We start from the raw sequence: 16,379 nt of genomic DNA, 5'->3' as shown, positions 1-16,379 counted from the left end.
GAAAATAGTTCATGCAAATCAGGGTGTTGTGAGAATTAGTGAGTGCACACTGTTTCATTTATACTTGAGAAAATCCACAAGTGAGACTCACAGAAGTAATAGTAACTAATGACATTTCAGGAAATCCCTCAAATGGACATAGGCATCCAGTTATCGCTGCAGCTGAATAAAATGCAGATAAAGATGGTTTGACTGATGAAACATCAATAGAATAGACATAAGATTGTGAAAATGTATAGTTTATCTGTGTTCTTCAAGTCATGCTCAGTAGCTGTGAAAAGCAACAAGAATATTAGAGACCTGTGCAAATGATTTGTGGGTTTTAGTAAACTGATTGAGTGAAAGATTCGATTCACTCATGAGACATGATTAAAGGGACAGTTCACCCAAAATGAAAATTCTGTCATTAATTACTCACCCTCATCTCGTTTCAAACCCATAAGACCTTCAGTCATCTTTCTGACCCTGCAACTCAACTGAAACATTTTAATGCCCAGAGAGTTAGTAAGGACATTGTTAAAATAGCCATGTGACATCAGACCTGTAATTGTAAAAGTATGTGCGATAGTGTTTGTTTGTCTGTTTGGTGTCAGTGTGTTTGTGTGGCTGGGTGGAGACGAGGTCTTTCCCCTCCAACCCATCTGTGACCTGAGGGTTCTGGACCACTTTGTACAAGATGCTTGAGATTTTTAAGTCATCGTGGTGAGATCTTTATGTGTTTCACACAGAATGTCAAATTATTTTCACAAACATCTGTTCGTCTGTCTCTTTTTCTCTCAGCGAGGTTGCAAAGGAGGTTGTGGAGTGTGTGGACTTTGTACCTCTGACTAGTGTTGACTTTGCTTTTCCGGAACATATAGATGTGAGCCATGGTGCACTAGTCGTGTTTAATATTTTTTTTAAATGATGTAAACACATATTTATTTACACATTCGATACATAAACCCACCATTATGCAAAAAAGTAATACAACATAGTACAAAGTTCACCCAAAAATGAATAATTACCCCATTGTTTACTTGATACATAAGGAATTGTGGTTAAAATATAATACTAGAGTACAATACAAAGTACACTTGAAATGGAAGGGGAACCAGCTTAGTAACCAAAGCTGTTAACAGTAGTTGATTTTAGCAGTACAAACAGTCTTGGTTTGTTTCATGTGTTGTGATTTTTTTATGAGGTGAACCAATCAGATTTGAGAGCTGCATTTTCCCTAATGAGTCCGTTCTGTTTCCACAGCAGGCCAGGTCCACAGTTCTTCCAGATGATTCAGGTCCTGCCAGCACACAGATGCAGGAGGTCTCCTCTCTCTCAGAACTTCTGCAGGTGCAGAGCAGTTTCCTGTGTGGGAAAGTCAGACTCCTGCTTTCAGCTGCATCCGTCTGCCAATGGCAAAACAGCTGATGCGAGCTCAGGAACCGTTTACAGTAGTCACAGATACACACAAACCTGTAGTCATGTTTCGATAGTATGCATTACGTGAACCTGCAGAAACATTTCAGAGCCCACAAGTGAACTCACAAGCTTATATCAGTGTGGCGAACAGCTTGTCTGACTGTATCCAGCCAACTGGACTACAATACACCTCACACATTTTTATTTGTTTATGTTTGTATGTTCAATTTTCTACAAATCCATGAATTGTGCTGTTATTTGTTCATTTTTTGTAGGCAGTGTCCCTTGTGTGTACACATACTGGACATGTCCTTTCTGAGATGTGTACATTTAACGGCAAGACTCTTTTTTTGAGGGTTCAGCAAGGTTTGCTAAGTGGACACAATGCTGTGTGACTGCTGTATTGTGAAGTGTGCTTCCATCTAGAGGTCAAAGCAAGAAGATTAAATCAAACTGTAAATATACATACATTAGATAAGAGAATAAAACAGTGTTTTTTCCCCCAAGTAGACAATTTAGGACAATAACATGCAAATAAGGAGACAGGACTGTCGGTATGTTTAATAACCTCTTTTAATGTTGTCCAGTTCAGATACACAACATACAGTGTGTAGTAGCCTGTATAGGAAATAGAAATATGAATTTCATTCTTTAGACCCATTGTGGTCATACAGTCCCCTCATCTTAAGTCTTTTGTATGTTGCCGAAATTCAACAAAATGAAACTCAACAGGTGCAAGTCTTTTTTTTTTTTTTTTTGGCGACCAAGCATTGATCCTCAACAATTGTTTCTCAGTATTTTTCTTCTTCTTCTTTAAATCCTCTATAATACATAGGCAACCCAGACAAAAAGTATCACCATGCCTGGTGAGAGTGTGCTTTTTATGTCCGTCGGCTGCCGGTAGAATCATCTCTCTCTGTTTAGTAGAAAAATATGAACTGTTTAAATTCTCTACTCTGAAATATATGCAGCTCGAATTCACAATAAAGAGATAAGCCAGAACTCTGCGGAATCCCACCCCCGCTTCAACAAATCTCCAATGGTTTAGGTAACATTAAATTTCTAAGAACTTACAACCAGGTAGGAGAAAACAAACACCCCACAGTGTCATTTAGTCCACTGAAGCGTAACGGAGAACACCCAGGAGAATGACTCAAACAGCAGGCCTCTCCGAAAAAAAAAAAAATAGGGCTGACTCAAGCGATTTACATCCTACAGCCTCATACAAGGAAATAAAACGAGCTTCTCCAAATAAACGTTCTCATTTAACTCTCTGCAATAAAATATTCTGATTAGGCCCTGATCGGTTCCACCCTCTGTTTTTCAAACGAAACCGAATCAGCCAGTGCATGCAGCCAGTGACTCTATTGTCCACCGCATTGTCGGGTCTCGCAGCAAATTTGAATTCCAAATGCAATTACTCTCATCAAGTACGCTCATTCTTGACTCAATATATTCTCTAATGTGGAATTCAGTTCGTTTCCGCTTCCCTCAACATTCATTACGATTTGATGTCTTTTGTTGAAAATAAGCTTTAGTATCTGTAAACCTTTAAATGAAAATCAAATAAGGGGTCTTCAGAATCGTGGCTGGAGGGATATGATTGGATGAATGAGCTTGCACCTGTTTATACAGTGGATATGATCGGCCGTGAACCCAACAATAAACAAAATATTTACAAAGACCATGTCACCTCATACACTTATAAAAATGTACAGTTTTGCATCTTTTGTTTTTCATCATGACATGACATATAAAGTGGTCTTGTGTGTATTCCATCCACCCACCGACAAGAAACTCCAAAAACAAGACGACGAGAGAACAGAAAAAATGGATGGAGATGAGATCAGTATGCACAGTTGCTTGCATTATGGATCGGAAATGTATATTTAAGTGGCATGAGGGGTGATGCCTCGTCCGCTGTAATGCAGTACGCCTCTTCAGGCTGTGTTTAGTTTCTGACCGCCACCATGGCTCAAACCTGATGCACAAAGCTACCAGAGTCAGTATCCAGAGCTCATATAGAGGCCACATTTGTGCTGTTCCTCATACACTCACACTTACATGCGCACACATGAAAGCAAATTGCCCATCTCCTGCTTCCTCTCGGCCAGATCATTCTTGGCACCCTGAAAGAGAGATTTCGGAAAAAAAAAAACTTTGCAAGGTTGAATCAGAAGGTCCTACAGGGACTTGTGACAGGGCATATAACAAGATGTCCACCTGGTGACAAGTGAGCTCAAACTGAGATTATCACCCAAAGGTCAGTGTCAGTGAGGGGGAAGAATGTTCTGGACATGTCATGAGCTCTCTTGGGCTCTGGAAAAAAGAGAGAGATGGAGAGACTCCAGCTGTGCGGGAACGGGCGCAGGTTTTGATCCCGTCACTCTGGACGTACAGAGTTTGAGTCTTTATGGAGAAATGAGAAGAGAGAGCGACACAGTGAACGTTCCTCAACTCAATGTGGCATAATGCGTGGGTTACTACTCAGGACTATTTGAGTGGAGAGAGAAAAGGGATAAAAAAGAGAGGAGGGGATCGTGGATCTGATCAGTCCTTCTTCAGGAGATGAATTTTGTCATACAGCTTCCGTAATTATAAATGGAAATAAAAGGGAACTATTTATCCTCTTTATTATCATCAAGAATTAGTTTCATTTCTGGATATGACCATGTATCTACAGAGGGAAAAAATCTCCAAATGAACTGCACAAAATACAGCTGATGTAAAAAAAAAGAAAAGAAAGTGAGAGAGAGAAGAGTAAGAGAGAGAGAGAGAGAGAAGAGAGAGAGCAAGAGAGAGAAAACTGTTGCAGAAAAAGACAATAAAAAGACAAAGTCTTGAATCCCGAATGTCCATTTTCTTCTTAAAAAATAAATCATGCAATTTTCCCAAAGTGCAATCAAGATATAAATTGAATTAATCTATTAAATTTAATTAATAAATTTAATTAATCTTTTTATATAGATTTTTGTAGTGTTGTTAATTTCTCTCCATAGGCAATTTAACAGTGACAGTGCAAAACAAAGCACAAAAATTAGAGAGAGACCAAAGGAAAGGAAAACAAATTTGGCACCTTTTTTTTCCTCAATTCTGCAAAATCCTTCAATAAATCCAGTTCAGGTGATTCTCTCCACGTCTGTCCACTAGACTGCGTCTGAATGGACAATGATCACAGTACTTGGCACAAGAATGCTGGTAAAAATTAGATAGTAGAATCTTTTATCATTCATAGCCTTATAAGGTTATCAATAATACATATTTTACACTTATATTTTCTTGATTTATAAAACAGTCCAAAGTAAGAAAAACTGTTCTTTTTGGGGACTAGAAACAGCTACAGCAGAGCAAAAGACTGTTGGGGAGAAGAAAAGAAAGAAAAAGGGAAAGGTGGCAATGGAACTTAAGGGGGAAAAGTAGAGGAAAAACTAAATGGGAGGGGATAGCTGCTGTATTGAGCAGGGAAAATGGCCAACACTTCTCTACCCAAAACCTTCTCCAAGAATGAGAGGAGCAGGAAGAGTAAAACAAGAAAGAACGAGAGAGAAAGAGAGTGTGCTGGGACTGGGCTTTAAAAGGACAGGAGTGGTGTGTTGGACAGTATTCGTGTAGAGCACCACTCTTAGTACCGGAGGTCTGTGTTCCTATGTGTTTGGGGGCCTGCTCCCCTTAGAGGGGTTACTATACTCGTGTGGTAGAGTGCTGGTGGGGCAGGGCGTTGTTGCTGTGCCCAGCACTTGGTGCCGGTGCAGGGGGGTAAGTGTTGAAGGCATGGAGGGACTGCATGCCAGTGATGGTGCTGGGGATCATAGAAAGGGTGTTAGTTGTCATAAGGGGCACGTCCTCAGGTGCCCGCCGTAGCGCCAGAGTGTAGTCCGGTGGGCACACAGGTGGTCTTAGAGGCTCGAGGTCGCCATGGAGGCCACGCTGTGGAAGAGGCGTGCCATGGTCAAGTTCCACCCTTTGCTGCTTCATCTGCAAGGACATTAGCTCCTCCTCTTGGCTCAATGCCAGGTCGTTATGGGGTGGAGCCCCCACAATGCCAATGCCTGGCCCTGTCCCACGTTGAGGTGAGAGGCGGCGATGGCGGCGCTGCAGCAGCTCATGCCGCTTGTCGCGTTTATAGTACAACGCGACAAACGCCAGCACGTTGAGGAAGAGCAGCGACGCACCCACTGCTACTGTCACGCTCAGCTCCGTCGAATAGTCCCTTGTGTCGCTCGGGAATGGGAATCGTTCAGGAGGGTGTTCAGAACCTTCGAGGTCCGGGTCGGGTGGGTAGGTTGAGACCGTGGGGTGGCGAGTAGAGCGTGTGCCAGGGCTCTGGACTGTACCCTTCCGACCGGGCCGGTGCGGGATGCCCGGTGGCAGTCGCGTGGTTATGGAGCTGATGATCTCCTCATGAAGGGTGTGGAGGTGAGGAACCAACTCAAGCCAGAAGGCAACTTTGTTGGCACGGTAATTATCCCGGATGCGAGGCTTCAACCCGATATGGAGGTACTGCTTGTCTTTAGAGCTAAATTTGGTCCAGATTACTTCCTCGAAGCGATTGGGCTTAGTATGGATGAACTTGGTATCCTGCGGTACTGGAACGTTCGGATCACTGGAAAAAATATTGAAACAGAGTGAGAAGTAAAAAGACATTGTATTTGTATGCTGGTCTCTTTGGGTGAACAAATTCGGACAGATCAAACTCTCACCCCGTCTTGGCGAAGTTAGTCCAGTATGTCATCACCACAGCACTGAGCATGACATCGTTCTTGGAAAAGTTGCAGGGAAATAGATCTGTGGCACCCACCATGGGAACACCAAACACATATGGGATCTCGTCGCCATGTGCTGCGTCTGCCCACTCGGGTCGTGCTTCCGTCTGGCAGTGGTGGTGGAAGGTATAAAAATAAACAGGGGACTGGAACTCAGCATGCAGCTTAGCTGTAGCCACTGCTGGTGCCACCCACTGGTGGTCAGTAAAAAGTGCAAGTAGTGTTTTACGCCGCATGTCACTGTTATCGCGGTCAGCCCAATCTGTGTACATGAACTTTATGGTCTCCCGCAGTATGTCTTTACCTAAAAAAGGGACAGAGACACCAAGAAAGAAAAAGATTGATGTTGGTTGTTGAAAGACAGCGCTGTAGACTGAGTGGCAGAATTGGCAGTGCAAACAACGGTCAATGTCTATGTTGTGAGTATGTATGGGTGTATCAGAACTCACCATCTGGGTATCCATAGAGGTTGTCCACAAAATTTGATATGGTGTAGTCAAAGGAAGCAGCTGAAATACCATCCTCACCCTCACTGTCATCTACAAATTTCAGCCCTTCACCCTGGTTCACCCCCAACAAGATGTCGTAGTTCAGGAACTCCCCCTGAGGTCATTACACAAATGTCACCCATTGTACTCACTTTCACTAATTAACTGTCATGATTAGACTGTGAAGCACTCTAAACTCTGGGACGCTGCAGTGTCTAAATTCACACCTGCTGCATGAGGATCTCAGGGTCATCGGGTACCACATCACCGTCCACCACTGGTCCGAATGCAATGTGGTAGCGGGCAGGTTGGATATCCTGATCCACCAGCTCCCTGAAGCTCTTCCTTCGCAGACAGTCCACCAGATCTGCAGTGTTGCCGTAGCTGCAGCCCACCTTCTTGGCCAGGATCTTGGTGTACATCAGGGGCCGGTAGTTCACTGACCAGCTGGATATGGCGGAGCCACTCTGAGCAATGGCCCTCTGGAACAAACCTGAAAACAAGGCCAGTTACAAGACAATGACTAAGAAGAGTCAAAGAGCAGGTTATAATGTAAGTGAGTCAACGTGGATAGAATGTAACCCATGACCACGAGCCAGATAAATCCACTGAATATCTTTTATCACCACAAAGGGAAGGCCAATGGTACTTATTTCCACTACAATAAATGCTTTCCAGTTTGATTTCTTAACTTTAGTACAGAATATTGACTTCAGAATAGAATAGAACACATTTTTAAACTTCAGAACAGAAGAGATTCTTAACTTAAGAACAGAGCAGAACAGAACAGAAGCTTAAGTAAAAAAAACAACAATAACTTCAAATACATTCATAACACATTCTTCAGAACATAATCTTTACTTCAGAAAAAAAAAGTTCATAAATTAATAGACTCTTAATTTCAGAAAATAACACAATCGAATTTTAACTTCAGATCAGAGGAGAATAGAATCTTGGCTTCTAAAGACAAATGCACCAGAATAATTTCAACTGTACATTTTTGCATTTGTCAGACAAAGTGACTTTTAAAAACAATTTGATCCATTCATGCATTCCCTGGGAATCAGACCCATGACCTTGGCATTGCTAGTGCCGCTCTCTGCTGGATGAGCTATAGGAATGCCAAAATGGCAGACTATGATTGGCCTTGTGTGCTGGCTAGAAAAGAGAAGTAAGGTGCGATGTGTTTTCAATCTTTAAAAATATTCAATTAACCAGTGTGTCATGTAAACTCAGACCAAGATTGTCAATGTCATCTCAGACTTTTGGACCTGTATATGTATGTATACAGTATATGAAACTGTGCTACACACATACTATTATAGTTCTGAAACTAGTTTTAATAGTCAGAGAAACAAGTTGCTAAGCTAACATGGTGGAATTCTGTACAATAGAAAGGTCATGCTGACTTCAACAAAGAAAAACCAATAACAGCATGAACATGAGTTTCTTTTAATATGTGTTGTAATAAGGCAGGTAGAAACTCTGATTCATTAATTGAGTAAAAGTGACAAAGTGAGCTCAGCGTTCGGAAAGGCTCTGGGTAAGCATTAGGAAACCATCTTGGCTTTCAGAACCCTGCTGCACCGTTATGTAAAGTGTCTCACGCTTTTCATCTGCAGATTCTATTATTAATTATTAAAATGTTTCCCCCATCCCCAGTCACACACACACATACACACACACTATTACAAGACCCCTCAGCTTCAGTTCCCTATGAAATCAATTAAGAATCAGCTCAGCTGCAGACCAACACTTCTGCAACACACATAGTTTTACACGCTGCTCATTATGAATTTGTCTCACATCTCTCCATTTTTATCACACAGCACTCATTATAAACTGGCATCAGATGTAGACGCACGTGTGATCTCGAGATAGCGGTGTAAATCAGTCTTGCACGTACACAAACTCACACACATACTGCAAGGCATTGCCAAAAATCAGTCCCACTTTCAGACAGCCGCACAGTGTATCAATATAAAAAAATTAGAAAATAGAATCGTACTGTATGTTGTAAAAATATAAAGCACAAATATGGTTATAGACTTCAAAACAATTCCAAATATCCAAAAATAAAAGTCTTCCATGTTTGGAATGGCATGAGGTTCAGTAAATTGGTCAATGACAACCCAGTTAAATAAAAAATATACTTAGTTGTACTAATATTGAGTAACTTATTATTAAGTTACTATATATATAGTTATTTATATTTATTATTATATTTATATTTAAAACTTATTATATTTTTATGATAGTATACTGAGTGCATAATAAATGTTTTTTTGGAACGACTAAGATACTTTAAGATATGCTTCATATCAACTTTATCAAGCTGTTTAGTTGTGTTAAAATTGAACAATTTCAAGTATCTTTAGTGTAACTTAATTATACTTCTTTACTTTATTTAAAATAATGTTATACTTCTTGAGGTACAGTTATATATTTTAAGCTTCACTTTAATGTACTTCATTTGCATTCCTAGTACACTATTAATTTGTTATAAAGCTATTTTTCAGCAATCTTATATGGTATATTAAAAAGTACAACACTCATTAAATTAACGACGAGCACGTACACACACTTTCACATCTAGAAAACTTTTAATATACTTTTACAACAAAATATATTGTGTACATTACACCAATAAATCCATTGAGTACATTTAAAAAGTACAGCAACATATATAAACTCTTGACAAATAGTCAAAATAATTATAGTAAATTATAATAAATTATAATAAATAAATAAAGACCAGTGAGATGGTATAACAGAAATACTTCAATTTGCAGAAATGTTATTTTATCCCTATATTACTTGAAAGTACACTATGAATACTCTTTCATTGAATAACAATGCATAATTAAATTTTCTGCACACACACACAAGCACACACACACACACACACACACACACAAAGACGTTACCAAAAAACAGTAAAGTGGAGAAGTGAATAATGTTTTTTTTTTTTTTTTACAAATTAATTCTGCAAATGGCAGAACATAACAAAGAAACAGAAAATAGAAATGTCACCATCTTCATCTTCAAGTGGAGAGTCACTTTTCTTTGAGTATGACGTGTTGCATTTTCTGTATCTCGGGGCATGTAATTCAGATACTATGGTCTTTAAAATGTTCTTCATCACAGGGTCTGTGAAAGGAAAAATTATTAATTATTAACCCTTGATAGCTTGGACTAAATCCTCATCAAGCTTGACATGAGCATGTTTTTATCTTCTGTTGGTCGTCACAACACAATACTCTGAGGTTAGAATAGGTTAGAGGTTAAAAGAGACCCAACATCTCTACAACAGAAGTGCTGAATCCAAGCATAACTCCCAGAATCCTATTAGTCACTTTATTAAGAAATATGGCAGCAAGAATTAACCTTTGAGATTAATTGATATGAGATTAAAACATACTTACCACTCTCTTTGCTTGTCTCTCTGATCTGATTTAAATGTGTCTTCTATTGAACAGAAGCTGATCTGAAACAATAAATGAACTAATATTTCACAATGAAATACTGAAGAAAATGATGATTAGTAATTAGTGTTTTATTTTTAACAATGACAGCACAGTGTACCTGATGGGTAATATAATCAAAACCTTCTGAGCCCTTCATACAGTTTAAGCTCTGTCCACACAATCAAACAAGAAAAAAAGTGATAATGTGGTGTTTTTCAAACTTTTCAAAGAACATTTATTTTATTACAATCAGGCCAAATTGTTGAAGAAAAACATAAACATAAAAAAGTATGTTAATGGTGTACTTGTTATAATGAAAAAATATTATTTATGCCAATACATTGGACATTTTCATAGCTTTCGTTTCGTCAAGGTTTCGTGTTACAGCAGTTAACGTTAGCAATACACGTGTTAGCTAACATTTGAAAATGTACACTAGCTCCATCCACCTAGGAAAAACTCAAAAGTGAGCTTAAAGTTAGTTAGCTTTATTTTTGCAGGCAATATCTTCATCTTTCTGTGTCTGCTTCGACTAAGCAGACGCACTTTTTAAACACCTATTAAGTTGTTTATGGGAGGTAAGAGCTGGCTTGGTTTTCTAGTCAGGAAAATAAAATAAAGCAAAATTAGGATGATTTCAGATAAAAACATGTTACTATCTCAACACAATAGGGCTTTGTTACTGGACTATTACCTGCAAAAGCAATTTGAAAAGCTTGGGTCTGATTGGTAAAAATCCAATGTAGTTACTGGAATTAAATCACAAAATACCGAAGTTCCAAATCTACACACATAGATGCTAAGTTAAGAAGCTGGGGAAAATTAATATATAACAATAAATGTTCTTAATTTAATTGAACAGTTCAGTTCTAAATTCTGTATTCAAGTACTCACCTTCATGTTGTTCCAAACCCTTTTCCAAAGTTCAAAGACTTTCATTCACCTTTGAAACCAAAACTGAGATATTTTAATGAAATCGGACAGATTTATGTCCTTCTGCTGAAAGACACCCAAAACGCTTATGTTTCAAAAAGTTAATCACAGACAAAAACATCGCAAAAATAATCCATATGAATCAAGTGGTTTCTTCCAAGTCCTCTGAAGAGACATGATCACTCTATATGACTTAACAGCTTTAATTGAGACTTTTATTCACATCCATCAATGCACATACATACGCACAGCAGAACTGGTAAGCGGAAACTCAGACATGCTTCTCTTGGGCTTAACACGTGTTAAACAAACGCGCCTGAGCTTCCACAAATCCAATGAGGTTTGTTTTCACACATCACGTGGTAGGTTGAGCTTGTTTGAGTTTAGGCACATGAACAAGTAAATAAATAGATCAATGATTTGTGATGCTCTTCAAATAATACAATGTGGAAATGCTTGTGTAAAAATACAGTTAAATATGAGCCTATTACAAGTAATGTATCATGTAATCAAAAGCGAAATTAAAATATATTTTAAGGGCCGTTTCATAGTCAACGCGAGAAACGCGAGCAAGCAGCGCGAGCGACGCGCTCCCTTTCATAGTCTAAACAGTGAACGCAAGCGTCACGGGTGATGCGTGTATGCAATACACCGCTCACGCAACAGAGGGTAGTAGAGTCGGGTGATATTAGTAGAGTCGGGTCGCGTGATATTCATATCACAATGGCAACTGAAGAGGAGTGTATTCTATTGCTGATGAACTATCGTATAAATGTGGATGAATACGTATAAGTTCGCATAATTTTTCCTCTTCGCCCGCCATTGTATTCAAACCTTCTTCTTCTGTAAACACAATATACTTGAATTAATGTACAATACTTGCAATGTCGCCCCCACCGACAACGCATAGTATTGCGTGAATCGCCGCGTTGTGTATCAAAAACTAGGACGACACATTTGGCTACGCACAGACGCATAATGGCGGCCGAAGCGTAACGATGCATAGCCTCGGGGACGCGTATGCGTACAGATGCGTTGACTATGAAACGGCCCTAAATTGTATTAAAAAAACAATCTAGTATTCTTTCTCAAACAATTAATAAATGTTACTATTTTGGTGACCTTTGTTAAAATCATGGTTCTCCAAATTCGGTCCTGGAGGGCCGGTGTCCTGCAGAGTCTAGCTCCAACTTGCCCCAACACACATCAAAGTTTCTAGCATGCCTTAATTAGCAAGTTCAGGTGTGTTTAATTAGGCTTGGAGCTAAAATCTGCATTACTTTGGAGACCCCTGCTTTAAATGATGGGATTTTTTTAAGATCATGGTAACAGAGTTTCAAACCTTCAGAATGATGGGACAGGATGAGAAGGTTGACGCATGAGGCTCCAGCCCCGGAGCCAAATATGGTGATTCTCTCTGGGTCTCCCCCGAAGTGTCCGATGTTCTCGTTGAGCCATCGCAGAGCCTGAATCTGGTCCAGTAGCCCATAATTCCCCTTCGCAGACAGATCTCCAGTGCTCAGAAAGCCTATGGAGAGTGAGAAAGTTAAACTGGAGATAAGATAACAGACAATGTGGACCAAAGGCATAAAAGACCATGATCAATACATTTTGACCAAGATCAAGCACTCGGAGGCAAAGAAGAGCAAAGTGCATTGGTAAACTGAAAGAATGAAGTAAGGCAGAGGACTGGTGCATTAATCAGTCATGTTCATTTGGGACTTCCTGTTATCATTTGAACTATTAATGTTAACAATAGACTTGATATGGTCATGAATTATATAGGCTGACTTACAGTATATGACTTATACAACACTTGAATGTCATGATTTAATACTTTTTTTCTCACTGGATTTTAGTGTGTTAGCATTTTTATCAATGCTAAACAGTAAACAATAGTACATTAGAATTTTTGAAAAAATCTGTGAAAGTGAATAATTCAATGACTAAATTCTTATGTCTACACGAACATGACTCTGAGTCACTCATGGACAGGAAGGGTGACTGAAGAAATGAATGAACAAAACAGAACCGATTCTAAAGATTCATTTAATCGCTTAGTCATAAATTCTTTTAAAATTGCTCAAAACATAAAATATGTCTTCAATTACAGTATGAAATCTTTAGCAGAGCATATTATTTGAATGTCAATATTTAAAACACTTCTTTTTTTAATAAGATGGGTAAATTGATTGTAAAATGTATCATGTTTAACAATGCATACTGAAAAATATTATAATATAATGTATAATAAAGATATTATACATTGTATACTGCATGTTAGACATGAAAAAGTAAATCATTCAGTGGCCGATCATTCAATAAATCATTCAGTTACTCGAGTTGATGCCTACAGTAACGGTGACTGAACAAATGAATGAACAAATCAAAACCGATTAAAAATCGCATAAAAAAAGCATAAAAGCTTTAGCAGAAGATAATTATAATGTCAGTATTTAAAATACTTTTTTTTCTCATAGGATTGAAGTACATTTATTTGTAAAACTGAGCATGTTTATATTATTTCGTGTATACGGCACATTTTACAGTAAGTAGTACTTTTTGTTTTAAACAAATCTTTTACGCGAGTGGTTCAGTGCTAAAAATCACAGCTTACAGGAACAGTGACTGAACAAGTGAACGAATGAATCAAGTTGATTCAAGAGATTCAAATCATTCCATCCCTAGTTCATAAATCTACATATAATCGCTCAAAAACATAAGTGTCTTCAATTACAGTAGTTTTGGCGGAACACAATCTCTTCTGCAACGATCAAAGCTGTGAACCTCAGGGGTGCTGGGGTGGGTTTGATGCATTAACTGTTATCACTGCTGGTGAGACGAGCTTATTATCATCTTGTCAAGCCCATCTTTATGACGAGTCTAACCGATTAGCTAGTTTAGACATTTGGACTGTTATTCTCTTGGTAGAAAGAGCTTAAGTGACCACATCCATATATGTGCTTCAGAACATTAGGCCCATATACCATTATGGAGATCTACGAATGATGCATGATATTGCTCATTAAAATGGGTTGTGTGAGGCTCTGGAGTCACAGTGTAAATGAGAACTAAAGAGTTTATGTAAGACCGTCTACTTTACTATTCTAACTGAACCGGTGATGCGCTGAAAACATGAAAATGTGGCGAGAAAAGGGGGAATTTCAAACATATTTCACATGTCTAAGAACCCACTCTTCAGACTGTGAAAGATAGGCTTCCTCTGGAATATTAAAGAAATGGGGAAAAGACATAAGAGGGCAAAAAGAGATAAAAATAGACCCGTACTTAAAAGCTATGTGCCCTCAGACCCAATAAAAGACGCAGTGAGTGTGACTGCGTGTGCGTGTGTGTTTTAGAGAAAGAGAAGCATGTCAAAGAAACTAAGAGGGATGAGTAGGGAAAAAGACAAACTGCCATGTTGTTTTCTGGAGTCAGGCCTGTGAGGAAGATGACAAGCGACAACATATGGCACATCATATTACAAAACAACACACAATAGGAAAACAGATCACACACTCGGCACCTCTACATGTAAAATGCTCTACTAGTGTGTCATAGATGGAGGGAAACACAGAAATAGAGCTCTTTGAAAATGCTCGTTACAGATGTTAAAAAAAGCTTTTGACGTCTAAAACTCCCAGAGGCCGATAATGACTTTGTTTTAAAGGATACTGCTGCATCTGCTACATACATTAACATGCAGTGCAAAATAGTAGCGTGTATTCACTACCGAAGGCATCATTATCATTAACCGTGCAATCGTTTCCATGACCAAATAAAACATTAGCAGTGATTAGCTTCAATATGAAATAAATATAGTCTATATTTTTGCATCTTTCCTTGAAATTTCACTTAAACTGCCATAAAAGGTTTGGCAGTTTGTAATTTATTTATTTTTTTACTCTATGTTCAAAACATTTTATTCATAGTATTAAAATATATGATTAGAAATGGAATCATTATTTATGTGTAAACCATTAAGATCAGTGTTGCTGCTGGTATTATTATTATTATACAGTTTTTTTTTTTTTTTTTAGCTTTGGTACTATTTTGACAAGCAATTGTTAATTTTTCAAAACTCTTAATACTAATATCACAACAGATCAACAAAGTGCACTTTTTTCAAACATTTCAGTATATTTTCAATTGTATAAGTAATACACACACTCACAGAGTATCCTTTTCACTACATAAAATAAGTGTTTCGTCTTTCTAAATGTCTCATTCACAGTAACTGTCTTTCATAAAGCTCTTACATTTATTCATTTGGCACAAGCTTTTATCCAAAGCGACTTACAGTTGAGGAATACTGTACAAAATATTAAAAAGCTAGGACAGGAGGAAAATAAGAGAACAGAAAGAGTGAAGGCATAGGATTTTCTTTTTTTCTTTTATTATTATTATTATTATTATTATTATTATTGGAGGCAGTTAGATGCTCACGGAAGAGATGAGTTTTCTGTTGTTTCTTGAAGATTGTGATGGATTCGGACGGGATTTTGTGCCTCTCTGCGATGGGATCATGAGCTGCCATTCGTTTAATGACCACAGGCTTCTGGAGGGGGTGTAGATAAGGAGAAAGTGGAGGCAGGGGGGTCTTACTATCAAACTTTTCATTTGCATGTCTTCTCATTCAGTTTAATACATCAGTCCATTATTACATCTAACCCATCGTTATGGTTAACCAGTGAATCATTTGGTGAATCTATAGATATTTATAGATATAGATTCAACAGAAAAATTTTTTAAAGAACTTGCTTGCAATTTACGGATAATCAAATGTAATGAATTATTTTGACACTATAAGTGATTTATCTTAAATGTTATCCACTGTTTTGAAAGTGTGTGTGTGTGTGTGGATCAGGGAAACCCTAAGATGACAAACTTTTAAATCCTTTTTGTAAATTTTTGTAAGGGTAGTTTTAGGTGTAGGGATAGAATATACAGTTTGTACAGTAAAAAACCCACCACGCCTAGGGAATATCACCATAATGATAGGAAATCCAGTTTGTGTGTTTGTGTGTGTATGTGTGTGTGTGCCTACTTTACCATATGTCCAAACCAACCAACAACAACCATTTGATGATATCCTCATTTGTAAAACTGTGTGCTTTGAAATTTGTGAACATATAGCAGGATACAAGGGAGAGAAACTGAGATGTATCAGAAGAAGGGAGACAGATGACATCAAATACAGCAAGCTTCATTACATTATGCCATGTGATACTTTATATAGAACCATTACCATCGTATAGACTGCACACTATACTATAACTCACCTTTCATCTGAAAAGTTCAGCTGAAGTATAGTTTTAGTCATATGGCAC

General features: G+C 38.3%; 1 protein-coding gene and 1 long non-coding RNA gene across 2 annotated transcripts in view; both read right to left on the bottom strand.

The window, feature by feature from the left end:
* Positions 1–1,953: 1,953 nt before the first annotated feature.
* Positions 1,954–16,379, bottom strand: part of LOC128021234 (neuroligin-2-like) — a 50,112-nt gene continuing 35,686 nt past the window's right edge. Inside the window, exons 4-8 of the mRNA XM_052608291.1 lie at positions 12,392–12,577; positions 6,877–7,142; positions 6,611–6,764; positions 6,099–6,465; positions 1,954–6,001 (exon numbers count right to left, since the gene is read on the bottom strand). Of these exons, the coding sequence (XP_052464251.1) occupies positions 5,080–6,001; positions 6,099–6,465; positions 6,611–6,764; positions 6,877–7,142; positions 12,392–12,577 (1,895 nt within the window). The 3' untranslated portion in view covers positions 1,954–5,079. The remainder of the gene's footprint in view (positions 6,002–6,098; positions 6,466–6,610; positions 6,765–6,876; positions 7,143–12,391; positions 12,578–16,379) is intronic.
* LOC128021235 (uncharacterized) lies at positions 7,182–11,580 on the bottom strand. The gene is made up of 4 exons (XR_008185497.1): positions 11,011–11,580; positions 10,235–10,285; positions 10,075–10,136; positions 7,182–9,799 (listed from the first exon to the last, which is right to left on the bottom strand). It is a non-coding gene; the product is annotated as an uncharacterized LOC128021235 (long non-coding RNA).

This window comes from Carassius gibelio, chromosome A10 (genome assembly GCF_023724105.1).
Source record: "Carassius gibelio isolate Cgi1373 ecotype wild population from Czech Republic chromosome A10, carGib1.2-hapl.c, whole genome shotgun sequence".
NCBI classification, from domain to species: domain Eukaryota; kingdom Metazoa; phylum Chordata; class Actinopteri; order Cypriniformes; family Cyprinidae; genus Carassius; species Carassius gibelio.
Note: the sequence above shows the minus strand (reverse complement) of the source record. Positions and strands in the feature narration are given on the sequence as shown.